The sequence below is a fragment of the Hibiscus syriacus genome, unplaced genomic scaffold (genome assembly GCF_006381635.1).
Source record: "Hibiscus syriacus cultivar Baekdansim isolate YM2019G1 unplaced genomic scaffold, ASM638163v2 tig00110987_pilon, whole genome shotgun sequence".
Taxonomy (NCBI): domain Eukaryota; kingdom Viridiplantae; phylum Streptophyta; class Magnoliopsida; order Malvales; family Malvaceae; genus Hibiscus; species Hibiscus syriacus.
Genome location: NW_024062941.1, coordinates 3,003,846 through 3,031,699, shown reverse-complemented (window position 1 = coordinate 3,031,699; position 27,854 = coordinate 3,003,846). Strand labels below are relative to the sequence as shown.

The 27,854-nt window shown below is 35.4% G+C and overlaps 1 protein-coding gene and 1 pseudogene across 1 annotated transcript; both read right to left on the bottom strand.

The window, feature by feature from the left end:
• Window positions 1–968: 968 nt before the first annotated feature.
• LOC120148796 (malonyl-coenzyme A:anthocyanin 3-O-glucoside-6''-O-malonyltransferase-like) lies at window positions 969–6,650 on the bottom strand. Its single transcript, XM_039161808.1, has 2 exons — window positions 6,168–6,650; window positions 969–1,103 (listed from the first exon to the last, which is right to left on the bottom strand). The coding sequence occupies exons 1-2, from the start codon at window positions 6,648–6,650 to the stop codon at window positions 969–971; spliced, it is 618 nt and encodes a 205-aa protein (XP_039017739.1).
• Window positions 6,651–8,565: 1,915 nt separating this feature from the next.
• Window positions 8,566–23,931, bottom strand: LOC120148795 (annotated as a pseudogene).
• Window positions 23,932–27,854: the final 3,923 nt, after the last annotated feature.

Here is a 27,854-nt window from a genome sequence, read left to right as displayed (position 1 = left end):
TTGTTCACCATTTTGCTCAACTCTATCGTAGAATGAGATAGATCAACATCAACATTTTGATCGAATCAATCATAAAAGGAGGTGAATTGTCATTTCCACTAGAAGGGTTCATAATGAGAAGAACTCATCCAAAGAATAAGAAGAAGTTCATAATAAGAAGAACTTGTTCTCCTTTTTGGTCAACTCTATCGTAGAAGGAGATAGATCAACATCAGCATTTTGATCAAATCCATAATAAAAGGATGTGGATCGGCATTTCCAATGGAATGGTTCATAATGAGAAGAACTTGTTTGAACAGGAAGAAGAAGTTCATAATGAGAAGAATTTGTTCAACCATCTTACTCGATTCTATCACAGAATGAGGTAGATCAGCGTCAACACTTTGTTCAAATCCATCACAGCTGAAGGTGGATCGACATTTCTAATGGAAGGGTTCATAATTAGAAGAAATTATCCGAGCAGGAAGAAGAAGTTCATAATGAGAAAAACTTGTCCAACCTTTTACTCAAATCAATAAAAGAAGGAGGTATATTAACATTTCCAATGGAAGGGTTCATAATGAGAAGAACTCATCCGAAGAGGAAGAAGTTCATAATGAGAAGAACTTGTTCACCCTTTTCCTTGACTCTATTGCAGAAGGAGAAGCTTCAGTATTTTGATCAAATCCATCACAAAAGGAGGTGGATCAACATTTCCAATAGAGAGTTCATAATGAGAACAACTCATCCTAAGAGCGAGAAGAGGTTTATAATGAGAAGAACTTGTTCACCCTTTCGCTAAATTCTATCATAGAATGAGATAGATCAAACATCAACATTTTGTTTGATTCCATCACAGAAGGAGATGGATCATCATTTCCAATAGAAGGGTTCATAATGAGAATAAATCACCCGAAGAGAGAAGAAGTTCATACTAAGAATAACTTGTAGCTCAGGAATTTAAGCAGTTCAGGCAAAAAATAGTGCTTTCAATCTTTGCTCCATTCTTGTTCCACAACAACGAGCAAAGATGGGCAACTGTAATCACCATTTTTGACATGCCCTGTCACTGCAGCATACCTGTTGCAACCACCATGCCTTGCCATCCACACCAACACTGTACGCTACCACCAACTTCACCAATCAAATCAGCAAACAAAATATTTTTATTTGACAGATGTAATTCGTATATAACCTGTAAAATCAAACAAGTGTAAGGGAATTTTTCGAAATAGCAAAAAAAAAAGAGCAAAAATCCTTCCATCATCGCAAGGTTCGGTTTGAACCTCCTTTTTTTATTCTTTTACGCATGCATGTATTTTCAAAACAAAAACGACAGAAGAGTGGAAGCCTTTTACCTGCATTGTTCGAGTCCCTCACCTGAGTTTAGGTCGTCAGGGTTGCGAGTTGAAGCGTTGGTAAGATAAAACTTTAGAGGATCATTTTTTAGGTTTCTTTTACGTTTAAAGTAGGACCCGACCACCGATGGTTGTGGTCGTGGTTACTCGTTACTGATTTACGACATCCTTAGAGGGTTAGGGGCTTTCGATCAAGGAAGAAAAGGGGTTGGGGGCTTTTTTTGGTTTGTTTGTGTTGTTGGGCGGTCTCCTCAGCCTTTACTGGGGTTGAATGGATGTGGAGCATAACCGTTGGGCGGTGGCCGAGCTTGATTTGGAGTGAGGGACATCAGACGCATGAAGGAGAAAGAGGGAGAGAAGTGAGAGAGATGAAAAAAAGGGAGGGGCAAATTTTTTGGTTTTTCACAGGCTAATGGAAGGAATAAAAATGGAGGTTTTTGTTTTAAGCTTTTGGGTAAATCACGCATCAAGTCCCATGATTTCAGTGTACTTCATGCTTTTTGTCACCCAGAATTAAAGGTTAATCATGCTTAGGTCCCCATACTTTTGGCGCCTATTTGTATTTTAGTCACTATTCTAGGGTTAAATTACTCTTAGGTTCTTATCTGTTTAGAGCCTCTTTGCATTCTAGCCATTTAATTTAAGGAAAATCATGAAATAATCCCCCTAAGTTATGTGTGTTTTTACATATTAGTCACTATGTATTATTTTGTTTTATTTGTTATGGTTTTAACGCTCTGTTTTGTTTCATTTTAATTTAATCATTTAATTATGCTTTTATTTATTTTGAATTAACCACTAATTTTAATTTTTTTACACTTTAACCACTGTTATATTCATTTATTTATTGCTATTATTCGAATCAACCTTATAACACCCCTAACCCGTACCTGACCCGAATACGAATCTGAGGTGTCACATTGACTTTTCAAAACATATGTAATTAACAAATAATAAAAAATTTAAAATTCTTGATCAAGATAAAAAAATATAAACCTTAACTTAAATAATATAATCATTTCAACTTCATATTTACACAAAAACTTGATAGTTTACATAAATACAAAATATATGATTTTACAAAATCGATCAAAGCATTTCAAATTAAACGTATAATACATGCTAACTGTTTAAAAAATTAACACAAAATCCTATATTTAATTTGTCTTGATCTGATCTTCACGGTATACTATCCTCAACAATTCAATCTTCTGCTTTCTTCAAACCTACGCGTGAGAAAGTCACACGCTAAGTGTATGACTAAGTTAGGCAAAATACTAAGAGTGCTAACTTAATAAAGGAAATATTTATTGGTTTTTATCGAAAAATTTTATAAAGTATTTCAACTTTTTTCCATATCAAAAAGGTATACTTATAAATAGTATTCACTTTGTGTATCTTTGTTCCAAATGCCCAAGGTATACTACTAAGAACGTTAGGTATTTGAGTACATTGAGGTTGTGTACTAATATTGTCACCACAGCTCGTAATTTGCACCGAAGTGCCACATAATTTTCCCGAATGACCACATAGGTTTGCACCGGAGTGCCGCATAGGTTTGCACCGGAGTGCCGCATAGGTTTGCACCGGAGTGCCACATAGGTTTGCACCGAAGTGCCACATATTTGTCCCGAAAAACTACATAATTATCCCGAATGACCACATAAAACCCTCGACTCTTGGCATGCCAACTATACCTCTAATCCTCATACATATACTTTGAGCTATTAATCACATAATTGTGTTTAATCATTATTCGAAGTGTCTCTTATTCACATAGTTACTTTCACATATAGTCTTTTCACGTACACTTGCTCAAAGTTCACATTTCCATAATCATACGATCATAAAACATAACTTATATAATATAAATTGAATAAAACATTGTAATTTAACATAAAACAAATTATAAAGTTTTCAATCGAAAACACTGAGGTTGGCTTATCGCAAGCCTTCCTCAATTCTATTACAAAACAAGAAGTTGCACTCACCTTTGCCTCACTGAAGTTCTAAGCAAAATCCTTAACCCTTTCAAATCATTACTTAATATGTCTAGCTGACTGGAAGTTGATTACGTTCAGTCACTACACAAAATAATCGAAAATCAATATCGTTCTTCGAATCGCTTATATCCAATCAGAATAGCTTATGATGAAAGAAACCCTAATTTTTCGTTCATGCCTAGAAGTATCGGTACTACCTCTCCAGTACTGATACTTCACTTCAAGGGTATCGATTCCTCCTTAAGTTATTGATACCATTTTGGCATTCTAAAATTTCATCTTAAAAATGGTATCGATACTATCCCCATGGTATCGATACTACCAACTCAGTATCGATACCCTCTTCAACTGGTATCGATATTATCCTTAAGAAATACACAGATTTAACCCTTGAAGTATCGATATTGTTCTAACGGTACCGATACTCGAAGCCCAGAATGGTTATTTTCACTTCGAAAATAACCTTAAAACCTCCTAAATCTCTTGTATTCATCAAACCTTAAGCCTTTAAACTCACCCTTATACTTCCAAACCAACTTGTCCTCATTTACTACTCCCTAACATACAAAATCTCACTAAAACACTTACATCTAAAAATCATACCATGTTTTCAACCAAGCTCTTAATCATTTCTAATACTCCTAACCCTTTAATTAGCTCATTGACAAGTCAAATATCTCATTAAAACTTAAAAAACTACTCCATATCAAAATTTCATTTCGAAACCCATTTTACAAATTCCTTTCAAATTCACTTATCTTGTTGTTATACTCACAAGCCTTCCTTAAGGATATATTAAACCCAAGCTTTCATTAACAAACCAAAAATTGAAGAATCCAACAACTTTAAAAAAAAAACTTACCTTTGATGGAGATAACGAGAAGAGAAAGAATGAGAGAAATATAAGCTTCCAGAACCCTTCTTATCCAATAACTTATGTTAAATATCTCTCCCTAAATGATTTTTTAATTCACTCCATCAAAAGACTACTTTGCCCTTCATGTCTTCCATCTTTGCTAAAAAGCCCTGAATAAAATTTCCAAATTAATCCTTAAACTTTTCAACTTAATACAATTTAACTATTAACTTTCATTTCTTACCTTTTTGGTCACCGATCCGATGTTTGGGATGTTATAAACCTTGTGGTGACCCTATCCGGGGTACGATCCACATTATTATGGTCCAAACTCTAGTAACATCTAACCACTAACCGCTAACTTGTTATTTATTTATTTATTTTATGTTCGAACCATAGTACGACCTTGTGATGACCTTCTCTGGGGTACGAATCACATTATTTATGGTACGGGTTAAACATTAAAAAAACTAATACTAACATTTCATTTTTATTGCTCTTTTATTTTTTGTTATTTAATGCACATTTAAATTTCTTCCATTTACTTTTTATTTATTTAATTACAGTATTTAATTTCATTACTTTAATTTTATGTCTTTTTATTTTTGCCCTTCATTTCTCAATACTTTAATATTAGTCCTTTAATTATTGCACTTTAGTTTCTGTAAGAAATATTTAAACAAATTAATTAATCATGTTCAATGCTAAAAAATTTAATTTTAGTGGCAAAAATATAAACATGAGAAAAGAAATGAACAAAATAACTATCACACATCAATTGTGCTTAAATGCATATATATATATATATATATATGCATGTTTCATAATTTTATCATATTGAGTGTCTTATTTTGCTATCTTGTATTTCGGTCCTTATGTTATTTATGATTTTATTTATGATTCTATTTCATTTAACCACCATTGATGTGTGATAGTTATTTTGTTCATTGCTTTTCTTATGTTTATATTTTTGCCACTAAAATTGAAATTTTTAGCATTGAGCATGATTAATTAATTTGTTTAAATATTTCTTCACCTTGCTTAGCATATTTGGATTTTAAATGTATTTCTATGCCTATTTTGATTAATTTCACATTAAATGAATTATAACATTTCCCTTAATTTATTAAGATTTATTTTTTCTCCTTTTCCATGTAAATTTGTTTGTACATTTAGATCTAGATGTTTCAAATATATGAAAGCCTCATAAGCATAACTCAATCGATTTCATAATTGGATTAAAGGTAATATTTATTTATTTTGAAATATTAAGAAATGAATGTCTTAAAGTAACTAGATATACTATTCTGATATTTTAAAATAAATAAATACCCTACTACAAGAACATAAAAAAGTTGAGTATGCTTAGAATTAATCAAGATTAAAGGAAAAATAAAATGTTCTTTTATTTAAACATGTCGAGACAATTCGTCTAATTTTTATTAGGGATTTAGTCTTGATCTTTTTAAATAATTGAACATCCCTTATCCTTTATAATTAAATATGTAATATGGGCTTAAATTTTTTTATTTGGTCGAATCAAATTATTTTAATCTCAAATTCTTGGGAGAAATTATTATATATTTTTATTTCAGTTGGAAAGAGAAATATTAGTTCTAAAGTATTTTAGAGATTATTTTCTCTTCGATTGGAAATATTAGAATATTTTCTATTTCTCCTTAGAATTTTCCGTTAAATAAAAATTGTATAGTTGAATTTGGATTAATAGGATCATAACTTAAATTTATATTTGAATTCTTAGATTTCCACTATTAGAGACAATTTATAATCGATGGGGTACTAATTTTGGGCGTTGTGAGGGTGCTTATCCTTCCCCACGCGTAATCGACACCTAAACCCCTTTTTTTACTCAAAAAATGAATTTCTGATTACACGTAGAATTGTTTATCTTTTAAAATGATGTTTTCTTAAAAACTCTTTTAAAAGACAATTTTTAGGTATTCAACCTACCAAATCCAAAAGGTCAATGGCGATTCCAAAACATTTCTTCACAAAATATAATTTTTCACAAATAAGTCGAGACACGTCGTATCGCCGTAAATCGGTTACAATAGCTTGAAATTCCTCGACATGTTGTTCGTGGTCACCGATAAGATGGCGGAAATCTGCGATGGTCTCTTTTTCTATAAACCGAACCGAATCGCCATCTTCGAATCGAATATAAGCCAACAGAGGAGGCGGAGGAAACACAAAATTGCCCGCAAGAGGGAAGAAATGTTGGAGAGCGAGTGAAAGAGATGATTTGAGATTGGGAAGAACAATTTGAATGAAATGGGAGGAATCATAAGGGAAATCATAGAAGAGAAGGCGTTGCATGGGGTGAAAACCAAGCCAGGTTATATCCAAGAAGGTAAGAGGAAGAGTCCAAGGTTTAAGAAGCGATCCATGTGAAGGAAACACCATGCTATCCTCAATAACTATCTTGTCCGCCATTAATTTAGAGCTTAATTACAAAGCTTTGCATTTTCCACTAAAACAATATGAAACAAATCTGATTCTTTTAAAGGAAGACCAATTCATTCTTTAAATACATCATTCTTCCTATGAACCTTTAAGTTGAATTTTTAAATTTAAGAATAAATTATACAGATGGTATCAGATTATATGGAGTTGTTTTGTTAAGTTTTTTAATTATTAAAAGTTTTAAAATGATCATTCGGTTATAGGGTGTTGTTTTATTGAGTCCTCAAACTATTAAAAATTATAAAATGATCTTCGACTATTCTTATGTTCTAAATTCATCCTTTTACGCTAAGAGATTGACTGTCATCTGAGCTAGACGTTATTAACCAGCCAACTGAGTTACGATAAAATCATATTTTAATGATGTCTATTGGCACCGCCATTGGTTTAAGCACTGGCTCGACAACATAATGTAAACGGAGAGTAGATCCACAAAATACAGCTCAAACGGTTATGAGATCAGATTTTATCATACTCCAGTCAACATGTTAACATCCAACTTAGACGATCATTAATTTTTAATGGAAATGACGAGTTTGGAACATATGAATAGTTGGGTGATCATTTTGTAACATTTAATGGTCAAATGACTCAACAAAGCAACATATTATAGTCGTGAAACTATTTTGTGACTTTTAATAGTTGGGAGACTTAACAAAGTATTATTTTTTTAGCAAGGGAGGCTTTTCAGATTATTATTTTTTTGAAAGGTTTATATTATTAATTATTAAAATATTTAAAATATATTTATTAATATTTTTAATAATGTAATATTATATTTTTGATATTATAATAATATACTTAATTATATTATAATGATATATAGTTTTATAATTTTATTTTAATAATATATAATAAATTATTAATAAAATTTATAATTACTTAAAGATAATATTATTAAATTATTAATAATGAATAATATTATTTATGTATTTCATATTAATATAATAGTCTAGTAATATTTAAAATGTATTTATTAATAATTTTCAAAATACAATATAATATTATTATTTTAATAAATGTTTAAAATAATTTATAATATTTTTATTTTAATAGAATATTCAAGTATTAATATTATTTTTTATAAAATTATAGAAATAATATTTTAATAATAACATTGATATAAATAATATTTTAATAATAATATTAAAACAAATAATATTAAATAAATTACTTTAATATTTATAATAAATAATATTCATATTTCTAATAAATAATTTCTATAAAATTTATTAACTAGTGAAAAATCGTTTACACAACAACTTTCAAACACCGTAAATCATTCTGTAAAAAATTTTTAAAAATATTTTCAGTAAAACAAACAGAGTCTAAAATATAATTGATTAATAAAAAATTAAATAATAATAATAATAATCGATTGTAATTTCAAAAATCTATTAAGAGAATAACTATTTAAATAAAAATTTAAATTGAAATAAAAAAAATTATGTTCAACATACTAAATTATATAAAGTGCATATCTATTCCAATTGCAACCTCAAAAATTATCATTGAGATATTCTTGGTAGTATCTGAAATATTATCAATTATATATTTTTTAGAGTATAAATTTCAAAATCAAAAGTTAAAATCAATCACAGTATAAATTTTTTTATTATAACCAAAAATATTACCAATTGTATACTTTTTTTAGGTTGAATATGATGAAATTTTAAGTTAAAACTCGTTATAAATTAACTTTTAAATAGGTCGTGGTACAATAAAACGAATCCAGGATTTCTATAGTAATTGCATCAACTAAACTCTATCTAATAATAATTGCTCTGAGACAGGTTGGTTTCTGTTCTGTTTCGCTAAGATGGACGATGAGACTGTAAAGGTCAATTGTAGAAGACGAAGTAAAATAGGAAAGTAGTATGAGAAACGAGGATTACATTAATGAAGGTGTTGCAAGCCCCGTTGAAAAATAGCATTGAAAGTAAGCAATTGATGTTGAGAAAGTGCTAAACCAAATTCAACAACACCTTGTTTCTAGATTTGAATATCTCCTCTACCTTTGATAACCATTTCTCAGCTTCTCTTAGTGCTCCCAACTCCATTCCTTGTCTTCCAATGGCCTTTGCAACCACAATAACTCCGTCCTCTTTCCTCAGCTCGCTCCTTTTTGCTGCTGCAAAACGTGGCCATATAATACCCGATTTTTGTTCATTCTATTTTTTTTTCAAAGTCGAAACATTTTTATTAAATTTGATTTTGAAGCCTAATACATCAGTCAACTTGTAACAAATTTTTGACAAGATTCAGACATTTTTAAGGCATGATATCTTCTTGAAAATGAACCGTCTTTCATTTACCTTTCCAATGCATATCGGACATCAGAAACTCAAGATATGTTTATTTTAGCGAAGACAACACTTATAGAAAATTGGATATGGGTCAAATACGGAGATTTTAATTTATTACGAGTTTTCAATTATTTTATTGAATATTTGTAATTAAATTAAGCTTTATATTTTTCATAGTTTATTTAGGGTTATTTAAGATCTTTTTATTATTTTAGAAGTACTTTTCTTTCAATTAGTATATCTAGCATTAATGAAAAGATGTTAGGTGTTTTGCTTTAAGGGTTTTGGGAGCCTATAAATAAGTCATTTTATTTTGTAATTAGACAGAAAAAAGAGAGGGAAAAGGGAGGAAAAAAAGAGAGATAAAAATGATTTTTTTAAAGTTAATTCATGGTTATTTTTTATTTTTATTATTGTCTTTATTGTTTCGATCTACTTCATCCGTCTTTTTCCCTTAAAAAACTTTATCGGATGAGAGAAAATCGATGAACAAGGAAAAGACTCTTGAATAGATTTTCCTAAATTTAACATTTCTTGAGGTTTCTCAGTGAAAGCCGATGATTTTCTTTTTTCATATTTTTTATTACTTTTGTGTTTATTGCTTCGATGTTGATTTTGTTTGAAAATCTCATCAAATGAGAGAACCAATGAATAAGGAAAAGACTTTCAATTAGATCTTCATAGATCAAGTTTTCCTTTAGGTTTCTCAATGAAAATCGGTGGTTGATCTTAAATGAAAAGTTTATTATTTATTTATTTATTTTAATTCAATTTTAGATTTTTTTGAGTTTTATATTTGATTAAATGACTCAATGATCCGATTTGAATCCCTATGGGATCCACATATTTTATTTGTGTAATAGATAATTACAACTGTCATTCTTATTATTTCTTTTCTTAAATTTATTTTATTCTTCATCTTATACTTTCATTCTTAATTTATTAGTTTTTTATTTAATATTTAATTTTTCTTTTTGATTCTCTTCAATTGCTCTTTAATATTGTTATTTTTATGACTAGCAGGATATGTTCTCATTAAATTTAATTCAACATTTTCATTTAATTTGATTTTTTACCATATATTTTCTTAGATTTTCTTTCTTTTTTACTTTTAATTTACTTGAATACGGCTACTTAATATTTTCTTTTGACTTTTTTTATTTACTTTTAAATTTTTGGATATTTTTTATTTTCATTTAATATAATAAAAATTTCTTTTTTATTAATTTTATTTTATTCATTTTCTATTTATTGTGTGTACACTTTTTAAGTTTTGTACATTAATACTAATTCCAATTAGTTTTTATGTATGTTTCTTTTATATTGATATATGTGACCCTTTTATTTCGTGTTTACAGACTAAACTTTAATTTTTCTTTTTTTTTTTAAATTTCTTCTTAAATTCTAATTTATTCTTTTTCATGGTACGTAATCTCAATGGTAAATAATTAAGATCTTTTCTTTAAATTTTGGTTCTAATTTCAATTTTCACTATTATGACAACTTATAAATGAGTTGGTACCGAAAGAGCAATGTGGGGTGCTCATCCTTCCTCACATGTAAGTAACTTCTTAACTCTTCCAAATGAATTTATGGTGAGATGTAGATCTTGTTAAAGGTAAAATTTAAGTATTTGATCCTATCTAATCTAAAAAAGTTGGTGATAACTCCAAAAACAATAAAATTCACTTTAAGTCGAAATGTGATCCGGGACCATTGTCATTCCCCAAGTATGTTGAAGGGAAATTCAGGCGGTGCTTACATTCTGATAAGAAAAGTAAATGGCAATCTTCTTCGGATCCATTTTCTTGTAATTTGTTCAAACAAACCACATGTATGCACACGATACTATGAACGTTGAAACCCCTTATTTTCTTCGATCCATTTTCTTCCACCAAATTTATTGAAACCCATTTCTTCAATAACTCAACCTGTGATCTTTTGATTACGAAAGTAGGCCGAAGCATGTTTTCATGGGAGTGGTAAACAAATCGTCTCGATTCCATTTATCTTTCATGAATTTAGATGATAACAGCTCCCGAGGATATATGCCTTTGATCCAATCTGATAACTCCGTAAAAAGACACATTTTGGGACCTTTTAACTTAAGTTATTGAATGTCTAAAGGCTCATTTAGGACTATGTAGGTGCATTTAGAAACATTTAGTTGCATGTGGTGGATTTCGATTTGTCGTGGCATTTTATTTTTACAGCGGTGCTGCCTTATGGGAAAGGTACTTGTCTGATGAAGTGCAGGTATTGAAAGCAAGGAAAAGAGGAAAGAAAATATCGCGACATAAGGAGATTGCTGAGTTAAATAAAAATGCCAAGTTCGATTGGCATTTTGAGAGCGCACAAGGTGAAAGAAGATATTTTCCAGCCAACTGTCCTCGACTCTCTGTGCCCTCTGCCCGAGAAATCCACCTCGAAGATATGCCTAGAGGAATCGGCGCTGCAACCGCCGGTTCTACTGATGACACCGTCTGACCCTGAAGATCTTGTCTGTCCTTGGGCGCCTACGATGGGATTATGTCGGTCACTCAGCCAGCTACCCATGTTGCATCATAACCTGTCATGCTCGACTTCTAAGTAACTTAATCATGGTTTTGGGGTTTCCTAGGATAGTTAACAACAAATCCTAGGATTAGTTTTCCCCTATAAATAGAGGATGAAGCAACATTGAAGAAGACTTTAGTTCTACCCAGATTTGAGCTTAAAAAGTTAGAGAGAGAATGTATCATCTTTCTCCGTCAATTCTACTTGTCGTGGCATTTCTCCTTGACAAGCTTGAGGGGAGTGGTGTCCTAAGCATCCGAGAGGAGCTAGTTCACTAGGAGCAGTGCTTGGTGGTCGAGGGAATCATTGGGCAGTGCACGTCAAAGGCTCTCTCTCCACCCCTTAGTTCTTTGCTTTCATATTTTGTTATTGGGTTGTAAAGAACAAATGAAACTTGCTTTGTGCTTGTTTATTTTGAACCCCACCATGAACTAATCCTATTCGGTGGGAGTTCGCTTGGATGTTTAAGTTTTATTTCAATGAATGGTTGCTTTTATATGCTTTAATCTGTTTTGTTTATGAAACTTAATGCTTTAAGGTTATAGGAGCTACGAGAGTAGACTTTCCTTAGAAGATGCTTAGGGTTTGAGAGAATGTCTCGTCAAAATATCTTTAGTCTTCGAGAGAAGCTAGGGAGGAACTACATAAACGAGGGGTTTTAGGTAGTAACTAGGCCTAACCCACCTTAGAGATAAGGCTAGGATTTCACTCGACTAAAAGGAGCTGTAAAAAAACAATAGGTTAGATGTTAATGTTGCCACAAAAAGGTATTGACGAGACATATCATGTTATCTGAACCAATAGGATCACTGTAGGGGTTTATGCAAATCGGATTTGCCAGGGCATCTTTAATCTGTCGATTCCCTTACTAGAGATAGCATAGGGCACCTCGATAGACTCTGTCGGGCAGGTTAGGCATAGAAGAAATAACATTCAGAGAAATAGACTTAGATTTTCCTAGTGACTCCTACCACTCATTCGCATAGCAGTTTGTCGTGTGAGAAAGCTAAAGTCCTACATATTAAATCCCGTAATTGCATTTCAATTTGCCTTGACATTTCCATTTGTTTGCACTTATCACAATTTAATTTTCCATGACATATACATTTGCTACCAAACCACTATTCCATTTCCACAACATCCATCTCATTTTGCCACAACATTATCATTTGTACATACCATCACTAGCTTTACTGAGGTGACAAAGTAAAGTGCCTTGACAAACCTATTTGACTTCTCCAATTCCCTGTGGAGATGATACTCTACTTATCACTTTATTACTTGTTTGATTGTGTATACTTGCACACATATCCGCACTCATTTTATAGTACCAACAAGAGCGGACAAGTTTTTGGCGTCGTTGCCGGGGAGTTGGCAACTGGAAGTTAAATTGATTTGTCATAGCATTTTTATTTTACTTGTTCATATTTTCTTTGCAATTAGCTTTACTTTTTACTTTCCTTAATTTTTTATCATTTATTTTTCTAGGTACATGACTCGAAGCAACCCTGAAGAGCCATTAGAACCGATTGATTTTGAAATTGAGAGGCTATTTAGGCAAAAAAGACGCGTTCAACGTATAAACATGTACCAAATTGAAAATCAAGGCATTGGTCATAAGGAGGATCAGAATGCCAGGGCAAATTTAAATACTGGGAATGCAGCCAGACCTCGTGCCATTCGTGATCACTTAAACCCCGATCTTAGATTATTTAAATCCTAGAATAGTGACCCCAGAAATTCAGGAAGCCCACTTCGAGCTCAAACCTGTCATGTTCAATATGTTAAATTCAATAGGACAGCTTGGGGGCATACCAAATGAAGATGTCAGGCAGCATATTCGTAACTTCTTAGAGGTGTGTGATTCTTTTTGCCAACAAGGGGTGCACGAAGATGTTCTGAAATTAAAGTTGTTTCTGTACTCCCTGCGTGACCGAGCAAGGGCGTGGTTGAGTGGCGTTCCAGCGGGTTCAATGGAGTCGTGGACAGATCTGTGCAAAAAAAACTTTCTGCGGTATAATCCTCCGAATATGAACACCCAATTGAGGAACGACATAGCTTCCTTCCATCAAGCTGATGACTAGTCAATGTATGAATGATGGGATCAATACAAGGCATTGCTTCGCAAGTGTTCAAACCATGGTTTTCAAGATTGGACACAAGTGGTGATGTTCTACAATGGAGTTAACGCGCCCACGAGGATGATGCTAGATGCCTCGGCAAATGGGATGCTGCTTGAAAAATCACCAGCATAGGCATTTGACATTCTGGATAAGATTCCACTAATGATTATCAGTTTCCATCCACGCGGCTTGGAGCTAGGTGCAAGTCACATGGAGCTTTCGAGCTAGATTCTAAAGATGATGTGTCTACCCAATTTGTTGTTATCACCAACATGTTGAAGAATTTGCAAAGGCCAAGTGAGGTGAGAGAAGTGAAGGCAGCTCATTCAACATGTTTTGTATACCTCGGCAATCACAATGAGAATGACTATCCAACCAATCAAGAATCCATCAACTTTGTAGGTAACTTCAATCGAGGTAACAAATAACCCTTATTCCAACACATATAATCCTGGATGGCGTCAACATCCAAACTTTTCATAGGAAAATCAAGGATCCAGCAATGCTCATCAACCAGCTCGACAGCAGAATTTCAACGACTCCCAGGGATTTCAATCGAATATGTCATGGCATAATTCTAATCAGGGAGGGTCATCTTCATCAAACACAAGTTCTTTGGAAGCCACAATGCAAGAGTTTATTGCAACAACAAAAATAATTCTGCAAGACCATGCAACCTCTATCAAAAATCAAGGAGCCATGCTTCAAAGCCATAGTTCATCGCTAAGGGCGCTGGAGAGTCAAGTTGGTCAAATTGTCGCGGCATTACAAGAACGCAAACCAGGACATTTGCCGAGTGACACTGAAGTCACTAAACCACATGGCAAAGAGAACTGTAGTGTACTAACTCTCCGAAGTGGTATACAGATTAATGTGGAAGACAAGTTTAGGGGAAGACCGAAGGATGATTCATCCCCTATAACAAAGTAAGCTGATCAAGAAGTGCAAGAAGAAGTACCAGTGGAAGAGGAAAAGGTTGAGGAGTCGTCACATAAAGAAACTGAGGGGGCAAATAAAAATGCCAAGGCAACTTCTGTTCGTACCCCGTCAATACAGGAATCCATACCCCCGCCTCCGTTTTCACAAATACTGAAGAAGTATATCGAAGATATCCAATTCAGAAAATTTTTTGACATTCTGAGTCAACTTCAAATCAATGTTCCTTTTCTAGAGGCTATGGAACAAACGCCGACATATGCCAAATTTCTCAAGGAAATTGTTACTAAGAAGAGAAAAGCTGAGCAGTATGAAACAATTGCCACGGCAAAAGAATTTTGCTCTTCTTTAAGTAAGCTGCCACCAAAGAGACATGATCTGGGCAGTTTTATCATCCCATGTTCGATAGGAGACAAATTTGTTGGGAAGGCATTATGTGACCTTGGCTCAAGTGTGAACTTGATGCCTAAGTCAATATTCGTAAAGCTAGGGATAGGAAATGCGAGACCCACTTTGGTCATCCTACAATTAGCCGATTATTCGCATGTTTGATCAGAGGGGCAAATTGAATATGTCATCGTGTGGGTTGACAAGTTCGTTTTTCCTGTCGATTTTTTGATTCTGGACTGTGAGGTCGACGCCACAGCGCCAATCATATTGGGGAGACCCTTCTTAGCTACCAGTCGTATTCTCATCGACTGTGAGAAGGGCAATCTCACCATACAAGTGGCCGATCAACACGTCACTGTAAATGTTTTCTGATCACTCAAGTACATGGATGATTCTGAAGAATGCCAGAGCATTTTTGAAGTAGATACAGTAATTGCAAAAGAAGCAGATCAATTTTTTCACAAAAATTTCATTCAGCTGGATATTAATGAGAGGCTACCGGAAGACTTAAAGGCCAAAGAGCCTAACGATTTTTCCTCCAAGGAACAGCAAGCTAGCTTTCTCAAGACTAGCCCAGGTACGTGTTTTGAACCTTTGAATTTCGAAGAATTTATTCCTCCCAAGCCCTCATTACAACATGCTCCTACCCTAGAACTTAAGAAATTGCCACAGTATATTAAATATGCTTATCTGGGTAGTAATGAAACTTTACCTGTGATTATTTCCTCTACCCTCACTCCTAACCAAGAATCGAGTTTGTTAAGTGTTTTTTCACAGTATAAGAAAACGTTAGGCTAGATGATGGCAGATCTCAAGGGAATAAGTCCAATAATCTGCATGCACAAAATCATGCTGGAAGAATGCCACGGCAAATCCATAGAGCCACAGCGAAGATTGAACCCAATCATGAAACAAGTTGTGATGAATGAGATTCTCAAATGGCTCGATGTTGGAGTAATTTACCCCATTTCGGATAGTTCGTGGGTGAGTCCCGTCCAAGGCGTTCCAAAGAAGGGAGGTACGACCGTGGTGACAAGCGAGGATAATGAATTGATACCTACTCGCACGGTCACTGGGTGGCGAATTTGTATGGACTACCGCAAGCTTAACAAGGCCACCAAGAATGATCATTTCCCTTTCTCGTTCATCGATCAAATGCTGGATCGACTTGCTGGCAAGGCATTTTATTGTTTCTTGGATGGTTACTCGGGGTATAACCAGATTGCCATCGCACCAGAGGACCAAGAGAAGACCACATTCACGTGCCCCTATGGCACATATGCTTTTTGAAGAATGCCTTTTGGACTCTATAATGCCCCGGCAACTTTTTAGCGCTGCATGCAAGCCATATTTTCTGACATGGTTGAGGACTTTCTTGAAATTTTCATGGATGAATTTTCTATTTCTGGGGACGACTTTCAAAAATGCCTCAGCAATTTGGCTAAGATACTGAAGCGATGCAAGGAGGCTGATCTCGTGCTGAATTGGGGAAAATGCCACTTCATGGTAACAGAGGGCATTGTTCTAGGCCACAAGATTTCTGCAAAGGGCATTGAGGTAGATAAGGCCAAGATCGAGGTGATCGAGAAGCTCCCCCCACCAAATTCTGTCAAGGGCATTCGAAGTTTCCTTGGGCATACTGTGTTTTATAGAAGATTCATCAAGGATTTTTCCACACTATCCAAACCCCTGTGCACCCTACTGCAATAGAACCAACCATTCGTGTTCGATCAGAAATGCCATGACGCTTTCAAATAGTTGAAGTAAAGACTTAGCTCTGCACCAATCGTAGTTCCCCCATACTGGATGGCCCCATTCGAATTAATGTGCGATGCAAGTGATTTTGCCATGGGAGCTGTGCTTGGGCAACGTAGAGGTAAAATCTTTCGTGTCATATATTATGCCAGTCGTACCTTAAATGATGCACAATTAAATTACACGAACACTGAGAAAGAATTACTTGTCGTGGTATTTGCATTTGACAAGTTTAGGCCATACTTGATAGGCACCAAAGTTATAGTTCACACTGATCATTCAGCTATAAAATACTTAGTGAACAAGAAAGATGCCAAACCTAGACTGATTAGGTGGATATTACTCTTGCAAGAATTCGATTTAGAGGTAATCGATAGGAAAGGTACTGAAAATCAGGTTGCAGACTACTTATCTAGGCTAGAGAACATTTCAGAATGCCATGACATTTTTTATATTAAAGAAGAATTCTCTGACGAGAAAATTTTATATGCCACGGCAATTTCATGGTACGATGACCTTGTTAATTTTCTTGTTAGTGGTGTTTTTCCTTATGAACTAAAAAGCCAGGGCAAAAAGAGGTTTCTGCATGATGCCAAGTTCTATTTTTGGGACGAGCCTTACTTGTTCAAGCAATGTGCCGATCAAATGATTCGACGGTGCGTCCCCGAAGAAGAGCAAAGTGATATCTTACACCATTACCACACAACGACCTGTGCAGGGCATTTTGGAGGTTTGAGGACTGCTGCAAAGGTCCTCCAATCGAGCTTCTATTGGTCATCGCTATTTAAAGATGCCCATGAATTTTGCAAAGTGTGCGACAGATGGCAGCGCACTAGAAACATTTCCAGACGACACGAAATGCCATTGAAAAATATTATGGAGATAGAACTTTTCGATGTTTGGGGCATTGATTTCATGGGACCATTCCCATCTTTCTTTGGAGACTTATACATTTTGCTTGCGGTGGACTATGTTTCAAAGTGGGTTGAAGCAATTGCTACGTCAAGGAACGATTCTAAGACGGTCCTCAAATTCCTTAACAAGAACATATTCACTCGATTTGGAGTCCCAAGAACTATCATCAGCCATGAGGGCACTCACTTTGACAACAAACTGATTGCCAAGGCATTATAGAAATATGGAGTGCGACATAAGATTGCCACAGTATATCACTCGCAGACAAATGGGCAAGCTGAAGTGTCCAATCGAGAAGTCAAGCAAATCCTTGAGAAGGTGGTGAACCCTCGAAGGAAAGATTGGTCCCCCAAACTCGATGAAGCATTATGGGCCTATAGGACGGCATTCAAAATGCCTCTGGAATGTCACCTTTCAAGATGGTATATGGAAAAGCATGCTACCTACCAGTTGAACTAGAACACAAGGCATACTGATAATCAAAAAGCTAAACTTTGACGAGCAACTTGCGGGGGAGAAACGATTGCTTGATCTAAATAAAATGGAGGAGTTTCGAGTGCAAGTATATGAAAATGCCAAGCTCTATAAGGAAAAAAACCAAAAAATTGCATGACAAAATGCTTTTGCCACGGCATTTTCATGTGGGCCAGAAAAAGTTACTTTTTAACTCAAGGCTCAAACTCTTCCCTGGCAAACTGAAGTCACGTTAGTCGGGACCATTCGAAATCCATCATGTTTACCCATACGGTGATGTTGATATCAAGAACATAGACGATGGATCCATCTTTAAAGTCAATGGCCAGCGCCTAAAGGCCTACCAGGGAATCCCACCTACGCGTGACAAGTCGGCGCTGCTCTTCCACGACGTCGACACTGGTCCGGCATTCTTACATTTTAATTTTACTTTTGTACATAAGTTATTTTTTCTTGTAAATATTTTTATTTTTCTCTTTTCAATTAATTGTTTTTATTTTTATTTTTTTACAAGGGTCACTGCACATGGAAAGCACATGAGTTGTGTGGAGGAAGCTTGGGAAAATTTGGGCGGCAAACTTGAATAGTAAAAGGAGAGAACTTTTTTTTCACTTTTCACTTTTACTTAGGATTAAAAATTTTCATTCTTCCTTTTGTTTTCTTCCCGCCTAGACCCCACCTTCTTATTTAATATTCCCCCACAAAAATCTTTCTTTTGTCTTATCATCTTTTCACTTTTACTCTCTTTCATCTTCTCCTTCCCTCCGTTTAATCGAACCTCCATAGCCGACCACGCAAACCTTCTTCCATTTCTTTTGTTTTGTCTTCTCACGATGGTCCGATCATGACCCCCTCCACCACCCACGCCACCACAATTTGTAGATGATGCCGCCCGCGAACGGTTCTAAACTATCAAGAACTTATGAGTCTTTTTCGAGTTGGGGTTTATCTTCTCTGATGAGGATGCCGACTTGGGAAGTGAGGTGCTCGATGTGGTCACCAAACATAAGTGGCAAAAATTTGCCAAGCATCCTGCCACCGTCAACGCAACCGTAGTGAAGGAGTTTTTATTCAAACATCACCGAGCCAAATCAGCATGTCGTGGTGGTTCGTGGCATTTCTATTCATTTTACTCCTACTGCCATTAATCACTAGTTTAAACTGTAGGTTGTTGATGACCACCATACCAGTTTTGCCCAAGAAGCTGACAACGAAACTTACCAAGGCATCCTGTAAGACCTTTGTCTTCCCGATACTCAATGGAACGATCAACAAATGAGCAGAAGAACCGTGGATCGAGAGAGACTACTTCCACAAGTGAAGTTGTGGAATCATTTCATGAAGCACAAACTCTTACCCACTTCCCACAACACCACCGTGTCTTGTCAGTGGATGCTCTTGCTGCATTCAATCGTATCCGGGTGAGCCATCGATGTAGGGAAAATTATCGTGGAACAAGCTCATTTGTGCTTGAAGTGACCTGCAAGTGCCCTGGTATTTCCAAATCTCATCACCGCCTTATGTCATAAAAAGGTCCCTGAAGAAATGTTTGATGAGATTCTACTGGGTATTGTTGGAGTCACCAAAGTGAAAATCCCTCTGTTGTTGGGTTACAAGGAAGTAAAATGGAAGGAAAAAGAGGCAACCACATTTCATGCTATATCATTTCCACATGCCAGGGCAACTTCAAACGCCCTGGAGTAGGCAGTCCAGTGCACTCAAGAGCATGTCAGGCAGCTGTCTGACAAACTAATGATATATTTTGCCTATACCAAACGTTGAGATGAATTTCTCACCAACGCCTTGATGGAGTTTCTCCCACACACAAACTTTGTCATTCATGTCTTCCCTGACATACTCGTGCCAACGGATGAGGATGTTGAGGCATCTGCAGAAGCACCCCACCCTGCTCCAGCTGCTGCTCAACACTCATCCAGTAAAGACAATCACCAACCAGCTGAAGTGGACAATCCCGTTGACCCTGATCCATTCCATGTTGTGTCACCCGACGTTGATCGAGAAGCCAACCTCCAACTCGCCAATATCTCGGAACCACCACAATTTGTTGAACCCCTGGTGGCCGAACATCCTCATATGTCGCAACCTACCGCGCCTATGGAAGAAGCATACCCTAAAGTACCACAGCCCACCGAGTCAACTGAGGAGTCACAATCCGAGATGCCACGGCAAACTCGCCTTAGGAAGGCATCTCAGCATAAGGAGCCCCCGCTCCAAGCCATTCCAGAAGAACCTAGCACTCCAGCCGCACCTGCATCTGACTCTGGACATTCTAGCCCGGCCAAGTTAAGAAAGCGCACTCGCCGCGCAACCGCTGCACCACCACCCATTTAAAGCCAAGGTACCTTGCATTTGCATTGCATTCATAGCATATAGTTTCGTTTTCCCTAGCTTTAATAATCATTGGGGACAATGCTTCTATTAAGTTTGGGGGAAGTAGGGTTCTCACATTTCTAGCATCGTTGCATGATAGTAGTAGTAAATTAAAAATGCCATGACATTAGTAATTGCCTGAATAGTTTTCTGGAATTAGTTAAGGATGCCCAATGATGATGAATTTAATGACTAGGATAGAATGTACATGACTGGTTGAGGATGATAAAACCAACTCTAGGACTTGATTCTTTGAAACCCTTGATTACACGATTGTATGTTTTCCATGCTTGAGAAACTTAGAAAAATTTTCTTAAGAGAATTCTTAAAATGTCATGGCATAAAACTTTTATTGTTGAATGCCCCGGTTGCTTGGTTAAAAAAAAGTTTGAAGTTATGAATAAATGCCTAGGCATATTTGTAGAGGGACACTCCGTTTTTCCATGGTATATGAGTGAATGAGAGATGTCACGGGATGACTCTACCTGACTAGCTCGGGGTAGAAGGTATGTTCCCTTTCACCTAGAGTGTGGGATGATAGAGTGATGGGCTGACTCCCCTCGTAGTAGAACTAATAAAAGAAAAGAAAGGCAAGGTGGGAGCTGATTTAGAAAATGTCATGGCAAATTAAGAAAGCTTTCGTAGAAAATTTTTAAGTTTGTTACGCATGGACTGGATACAAAAACGCACACACTCACACAAAGAATCTTGTCTTAGGGGACAGTACTTGAACTCTCAAACCTAGTCTAGCATGTTGAAGCCATATGTGTTGAGGGCTGAAATTTTATTCCATAAAACTATTTGGCTTCTGAACTTGTCATGGTATTTTTGTTTCACTTATTACTATTCATTGCTTGAGGACAAGCAATAGCTTAAGTTTGGGGTGTGATAACTCCGTAAAAAGCAACATTTTGGGACCTTATAATTTAATTTATTGAATGTCTAAAGGCTAATTTAGGACCATGTAGATGCATTTAGAAGCATTTAGTTGCATGTGGTGGATTTCGGTTTGCCGTGGCATTTTATTTTTACAGCGGTGCTGCCTTATGGGAAAGGTACTTGTCTGATGATGTTCAGGTATTGAAAGCAAGGAAAAGAGGAAAAAAAATACCACGACATAAGGAGATTACTGAGTTAAATAAAAAATGCCAAGTTCGACTGGTATTTCGAGAGCGCACAAGGAGATTGTTGAGTTAAATAAAAATGCCAAGTTCGACTGGCATTTCGAGAGCGCACAAGGTGAAAGAAGATATTTTCCAACGAGCTGTCCCCGACTCTCCGTGCCCTCTACCCGAGAAATCTACCTCGAAGATATGCCTAGAGGAATCGGTACTGCAATCGTCGGTTCTGTTGATGACACCGTCTGACCCTGAAGATCTTGTATGTCCTTGGGCGCCTGCGACGAGATTATGCCGGTCACTCAGCCAGCTACCCAAGCTGCATCATAGCCTGTCCTGTTCGACTTCTAAGCAACTCAAACATGGTTTTAGGGATTTCTAGGATAGTTAACAACAAATCCTAGGATTAGTTTTCCCCTATAAATAGAGAATGAAGCCATATTGAAGAAGACTTTAGTTCCACCCAGATTTGAGCTTAAAAAGTTAAAGAGAGAAGGTCTCATTTTTCTCCATCAATCCTACTTACTATTTTATTTCTCCTTGACAAGCCTGAGGGAGTGGCGTCCTGAGCATCCGAAAGGAGCCAGTTCGCTAGGAGCAGTGCTTGGTGGTCGAGGGAAGCATTGGGCAGTGCACGTCAAAGACTTTCTCTCCTCCCCTTAGTTCTTTGCTTTAATATTTTGTTATTGGGTTATAAGGAACAAATGAAACTTGCTTTATGCCTGTTTATTTTGAACCCCACCATGAACTAATCCTATTTGGTGGGAGTTCACTTGGATGTTTAAGTTTTATTTCAATGAATGGTTGTTTTTATATGCTTTAATCTGTTTTGTTTATGAAACTTAATGCTTTAAGGTTGTAGGAGCTATGAGAGTATCCTTTCCTTAGAAGAGCTTAGGGTTCGAGAGATTGTCTCAGCAAAATATCTTTAGTCTTCGAGAGAAGGTAGGGAGGAGCTACCTAAACAAGGGGTTCTAGGTAGTAACTAGGCGTAATCTACCTTAGAGATAAGGCTAGGATTTTATTTGACTAAAAGGAGTTTTACAAAAACGATAGGTTAGATGTTAATACTGCCACAAAAAGGTATTGCCGAGACATATCATGTTATCTGAACAAATAGGATCACTGCAGTGGTTTACGCCAATCGAATTTGCCAGGGCATCTTTAATCTGTCGAGTCCCTTACTAGAGATAGCATAGGGCACCTCGGTAGACTCTGTCGGGCAGGTTAGGCATTGAAGAAATAACATTTAGAGAAATAGACTTAGATTTTCCTAGTGACTCCTGCCACTCATTCCCATAGCAGCTTGTCGTGTGAGAAAGCTAAAGTCCTACATATTAAATCTCGTAATTGCATTTCAATTTGCCTTGACATTTCCATTTGTTTGCACTTATCACAATTTAATTTGCTACGACATATCCATTTGCTACCATACCACTATTCCATTTCCACAACATCCATCTCATTTTGCTACAGCATTATCATTTGTGCATACCATCACTAGCTTTACTTAGGTGACAAAGTAAAGTGTCTTGACAAACCTATTTGACTTCTCCAATTCCCTGTGGAGACGATACTCTACTTATCACTTTATTACTTGTTCGATTGTGTATACTTGCACACACATCCGCACTCATTTTATAGTACCCACAAGAGCGGACACAATCCCTGTTGAAATCTGGTAGATGAAACTTGTTGAAAAGACTCGAATCCCCTTTAGATCTATTGAGAAATGCCCATGTTTTCACGAAATGAATAAACGCCCTCCCGTTGGCTACAACATGGTTAAACGTGATGCCTAATGCAATCCCTACACTGAGAAACAGTGTTATCTGAATAGCCATGATAGGCTTCTGCTTCTGCAAGTTGTTTATTCTATTTGAGCTCGTATTCGCCGGCTGTAACTTCGAGAGAAGAGCATGAAATTCCTCAAGATGTCATACGTGGTCACCGATAAGATGGCAAAAATCTACAGTAGACTCTTCGGTTATAAACCGAAGGAATCGTCGTCTTCAAATCGAATATAGGGCAGCTGAGGAGGTGGAGGCAACACAAGATTGCCCGCGAGAGGGAAGAAATGTTGGAGAGTGAATGAAAGTGATGATTTGAGATTGGAAAGAACAGTTTGCATGAAATGGGAGGAATCATAAGGGAAATCATGGAAGAGAAGGCGTTGTATGGGGTGAAAACCAAGCCATATTATATCCAAGAAGGTAAGAGGAAGAGTCGAAGGTGAGCCATGTGAAGGAAACACCATGCTATCTTCAATAACTCTCTTGGCTGCCATTAATTTATAGCTTAATTACAAAGCTTTGGTTTTGCCTCTGCAACAATATGAAACAAATCTGACACTTTTAAAGGAAGAGCAATCCATTTGATGCATCATCCATTTGACAATGAAATCTCTATCATCATTACAACCGTCGGTTTTTGAACCCATGACCTTTAAGAAAAATAGCGATTCCTTTAACCACTAAATTAAGTTGATTCATGCAATAAAAATCAAACTTTTATAAAGGATTAATCACAGTTAAAATTTTGATGGTGTATTGGACTATAGCTATGTGCTGATCTTTATATTGTGATTAATAATGATGTATTTTATATTGTGTTGTTTATGTAGTATATAGATATATCAATTAGCATGTAGTATAGGTATATAGTATCGATATGTATTTTCTGTTTTTTGAATTCAGTATGAAGTTTGTATTTAGAATTTCTCCATTTAAGTATTTTTTTAAAAAAAATAATATAACATTTATTGGAGATGTAGCTTTATTATGCTTTAAAGAAATAATATAGGATGGTGAAGGAATTATTTTTTAAAATAAAATAAATGTTATATTATCATCGAGAATCGTTAGAATTATTTGACATATTCTAGAAGACGTCCGGAAGACATAAATTCTTACATAACTTCTTCTCTATTGAGATTTATGTTTGTGTTCTTCACCATCCCAAGCTTCATCAATGACATCATTAGTGGTTCATGTAGAAGACGTCATGTGATCGCCTTATCTTCTTAAAGATGTCATCTATCCATACACTTTTTCAGTGGGACTATAACAAGTGTTCTATTTGAAGAAATTATTTGTAGGGACATTAATTAGGGAATTTTTCTTTCCCAGTGCATTATCCGACCGATTTTACCATTATAAATTAAATAAATTAAACCATTTTGAAGAGGAAAATTGAGAAAATATCATCATATAATAATTTTAACTAAGATTTTATATATTTTAAATTATAGTTGAGATTAACTTAATTTATTTAATGATAAACTTTTATAATATTTATGATACATATTTAACGAGAAGTGTTCAATCAATTAATTTGTTTGTGGTTGAGTCCTAAATCTTGAACCACCCTACCCCTTACCATTCATTCAATCAATCTAATCTAACAAATGAGACTGCAATTGACACTTTCATAGCCTCATTTCGTGATGCAAATAAACAAATGAAAAAAACGTACAAGTTTTTAGTTCTTCTTAAAAGATTTGAATTTGAACAGTTATATCTACAAAGTGTGTACATCATCAATAAATTCATAAACTTCTAAACATATATCGAACATTATAGGGGTGCTTGTTGTTTGTGAACTTTTCTAATTTCTCTGCTTTTTGATAAGTCACCTAGCCTTTTCCATTAAATCTTCGATCCAAAAATTAAAGAAGAACTTCAAACAAAACAATGATTTAATATAAAAATAAGTGTCCAAACTATACATTTTTCTCATTTAGGTGCCTAAACTATTTTTTTATCAAACCAGGTACCTAACGTTACAAACGTTATCATTTTAAGTGCCTTCGAACATAATAGCCGTTAAAAAAATTTGCGTTAACTGACACATATCGCATTTATATAATTTTGAAAACTTTATTTAAAAAATCTTTAAAATATTATTATATTAAAAAACTTAATTTCTCTATAATTATATAAAAAACTTTGAATCCCTAAAAAATCCCTAAAATCCTTAACCCTATCCATACAACCGTCCTTTTCGACCATAGCCATCATCGACATTCTTGCCCTTGCCATCTCCATGGTCAGCCGCTATTTCTCTTACTGTCAATTGTGTCGTAAGATTGTGTGGATCGTGAGGATCACGATTTTTCAAGGTTTTTTTAACGTTGGGTCACGATTTTCCATCGATTTTTGGGTTCTGGGTTGTCGGGGTCTTGTCGTCCAGTGGAGGATCGATCGGTGAATGTTCGACCGACGAAGACGGCTGCAAATGGAAACAAGCAACATGGGTATAGGGATTGGAATGAAGGTTTTTTAAGTTTTGGAGATTTTTTTTACAATTCGAAAAAAAAATTATAAATTTTTTTTTAAGTTTTTTAAATTTGTTTTTGAAAATTACCTGAAAACAAAACGTGTCACTTATAGAAAATTTTTAATGTCGTTAAGGTTGAGACACTTAAAATAATAATGTTTGTAGAGTTAGACACCCGAATTAAAAAAAATATGCACCTAAATGGAAGAAATGGGAAATGAACATTTTCTGTTCTCTCTCCCTCTAAATAAAGCTACATATTATTTACCTTTGCTTATATGCTTCTTCGTACATGAAATGAAGAATTAAGAAATCATAGAATGAAATGTGCTGACACTCGTTTTCGTCCAGACTATTATTATTATTATTATTATTATTATTACTACTACTATTATTAGTATTATTAATATTATTATTTTTTAATGCATGCCAATTACAACCAGCCCAAAACTGGGCCCCGAATTACACCAGGCCCAATCGAAAAAAAAATAAGCCCGAATCTGACCCAACAAGCATCCAAGCCCAAGAGTGAAACCCATTGGTGAGCCCAACCCTGTTTGGTCACCCAATGCCATCCTGTGCCCATACTGCTATAACTCACCACGCCTGCACCAGCTTACCCATACCATGTCATCAATCTTCCACGCCAACTGCTCCGACACTACACGCTACCTCTACCAGCAACATCACTTCATCAACAAATCAACAATCAATTTTTTTATAATTTAATGTAAATGGGTTATAAAACCCAAGAAAAAAAAGAAGGGAAGGATTGGGATTTTTTGAACAAAAAAAGGAGAATTTGTAAATAAAAAAAGAACTCATATCTTCTCTTCTTCCTAATTCGAAGAAAGAACAAAGCAATATTAAAGAACTTTTTTCCTCAAAAGTTTACTTTTTTTATGTGCAACAACCATTTCTTTTCTATTTTTTCGTAATAGAATACGAGATAGGGAAAAGAGTATTTCGTTTACCTTGGTGGGTTGTCGGTGGTCGGCGTTTGGTTAGGCGTTAGTAGTTTTTGATTGTCGGCAGCTTTGGTCTTGGGCTTCAAGGGAGAACACCACCGGAGGAGAAGAGTTAAAGGAAAGAAATGAGTGAGTGAGTGAAACACAAACGAGCAAAAAGAATAAAAGAGGAAAATGAGAAAGGTTACCTCTCGGTCAGATTTCTCCCCAGCGATTGGGGTCTCTGTTGCCCAATCCAAATGGTCAAAAGGGAGAACATGAGTCAGTGAACAACATATCTTGAAGTGGAGACGATCCAACGATGAACGATGGAGATCAGAATAGTGGAAGCTGAGAGGTCCTCAGCTTATTTCACACATAAATGTATGGTTTTTACAGATCTTCCAATTAAATGAAAATATTCATGGTATTAAAATCCAAACAAGTGGAAGCTAGAATTTAAACATCAAATATAGTGAATCATGTTTAAGGAGCAGAACTTGAAAAACCTGGTGAACCTAATCCCCAGAGGAAGCATTACTTGGAAGTGGGGCATGTTTCCCGACCATTAAGTCGTTTTATAAGTTAAAAAATGAGAAAGGTTTCTCATTTAAATCTCAAAATTGATATTTTTGAAAAATAAGAAAAAAAATTTACCTAGTAAACTATTTCCAAAGTCAATAAGTCCTTCGGGCCATCAGTAAGTCTTTCGAGCATGATGCTTAAATCCTTTGGGTCATCTGTAAGTCTTTCAAGTAAGATGATAAGTCCTTCGGGCCATCCATAAGACCTTTGGGCAGGATGTTTTCACATGTCTCTCAAAAAATGAAAAACGTCTCATTTAAATCTAAAAATGGAAATTGTTGAAAAGTAATAAAAGTTTCTTACCTAGTAAACTATTTCCAAAGTTGGTAAGTGCTTCAGGCTATCAGTAAGTCTTTCGAGCATCATGCTTAAATTCTTTGGGTCATCTATAAGTCTTTCG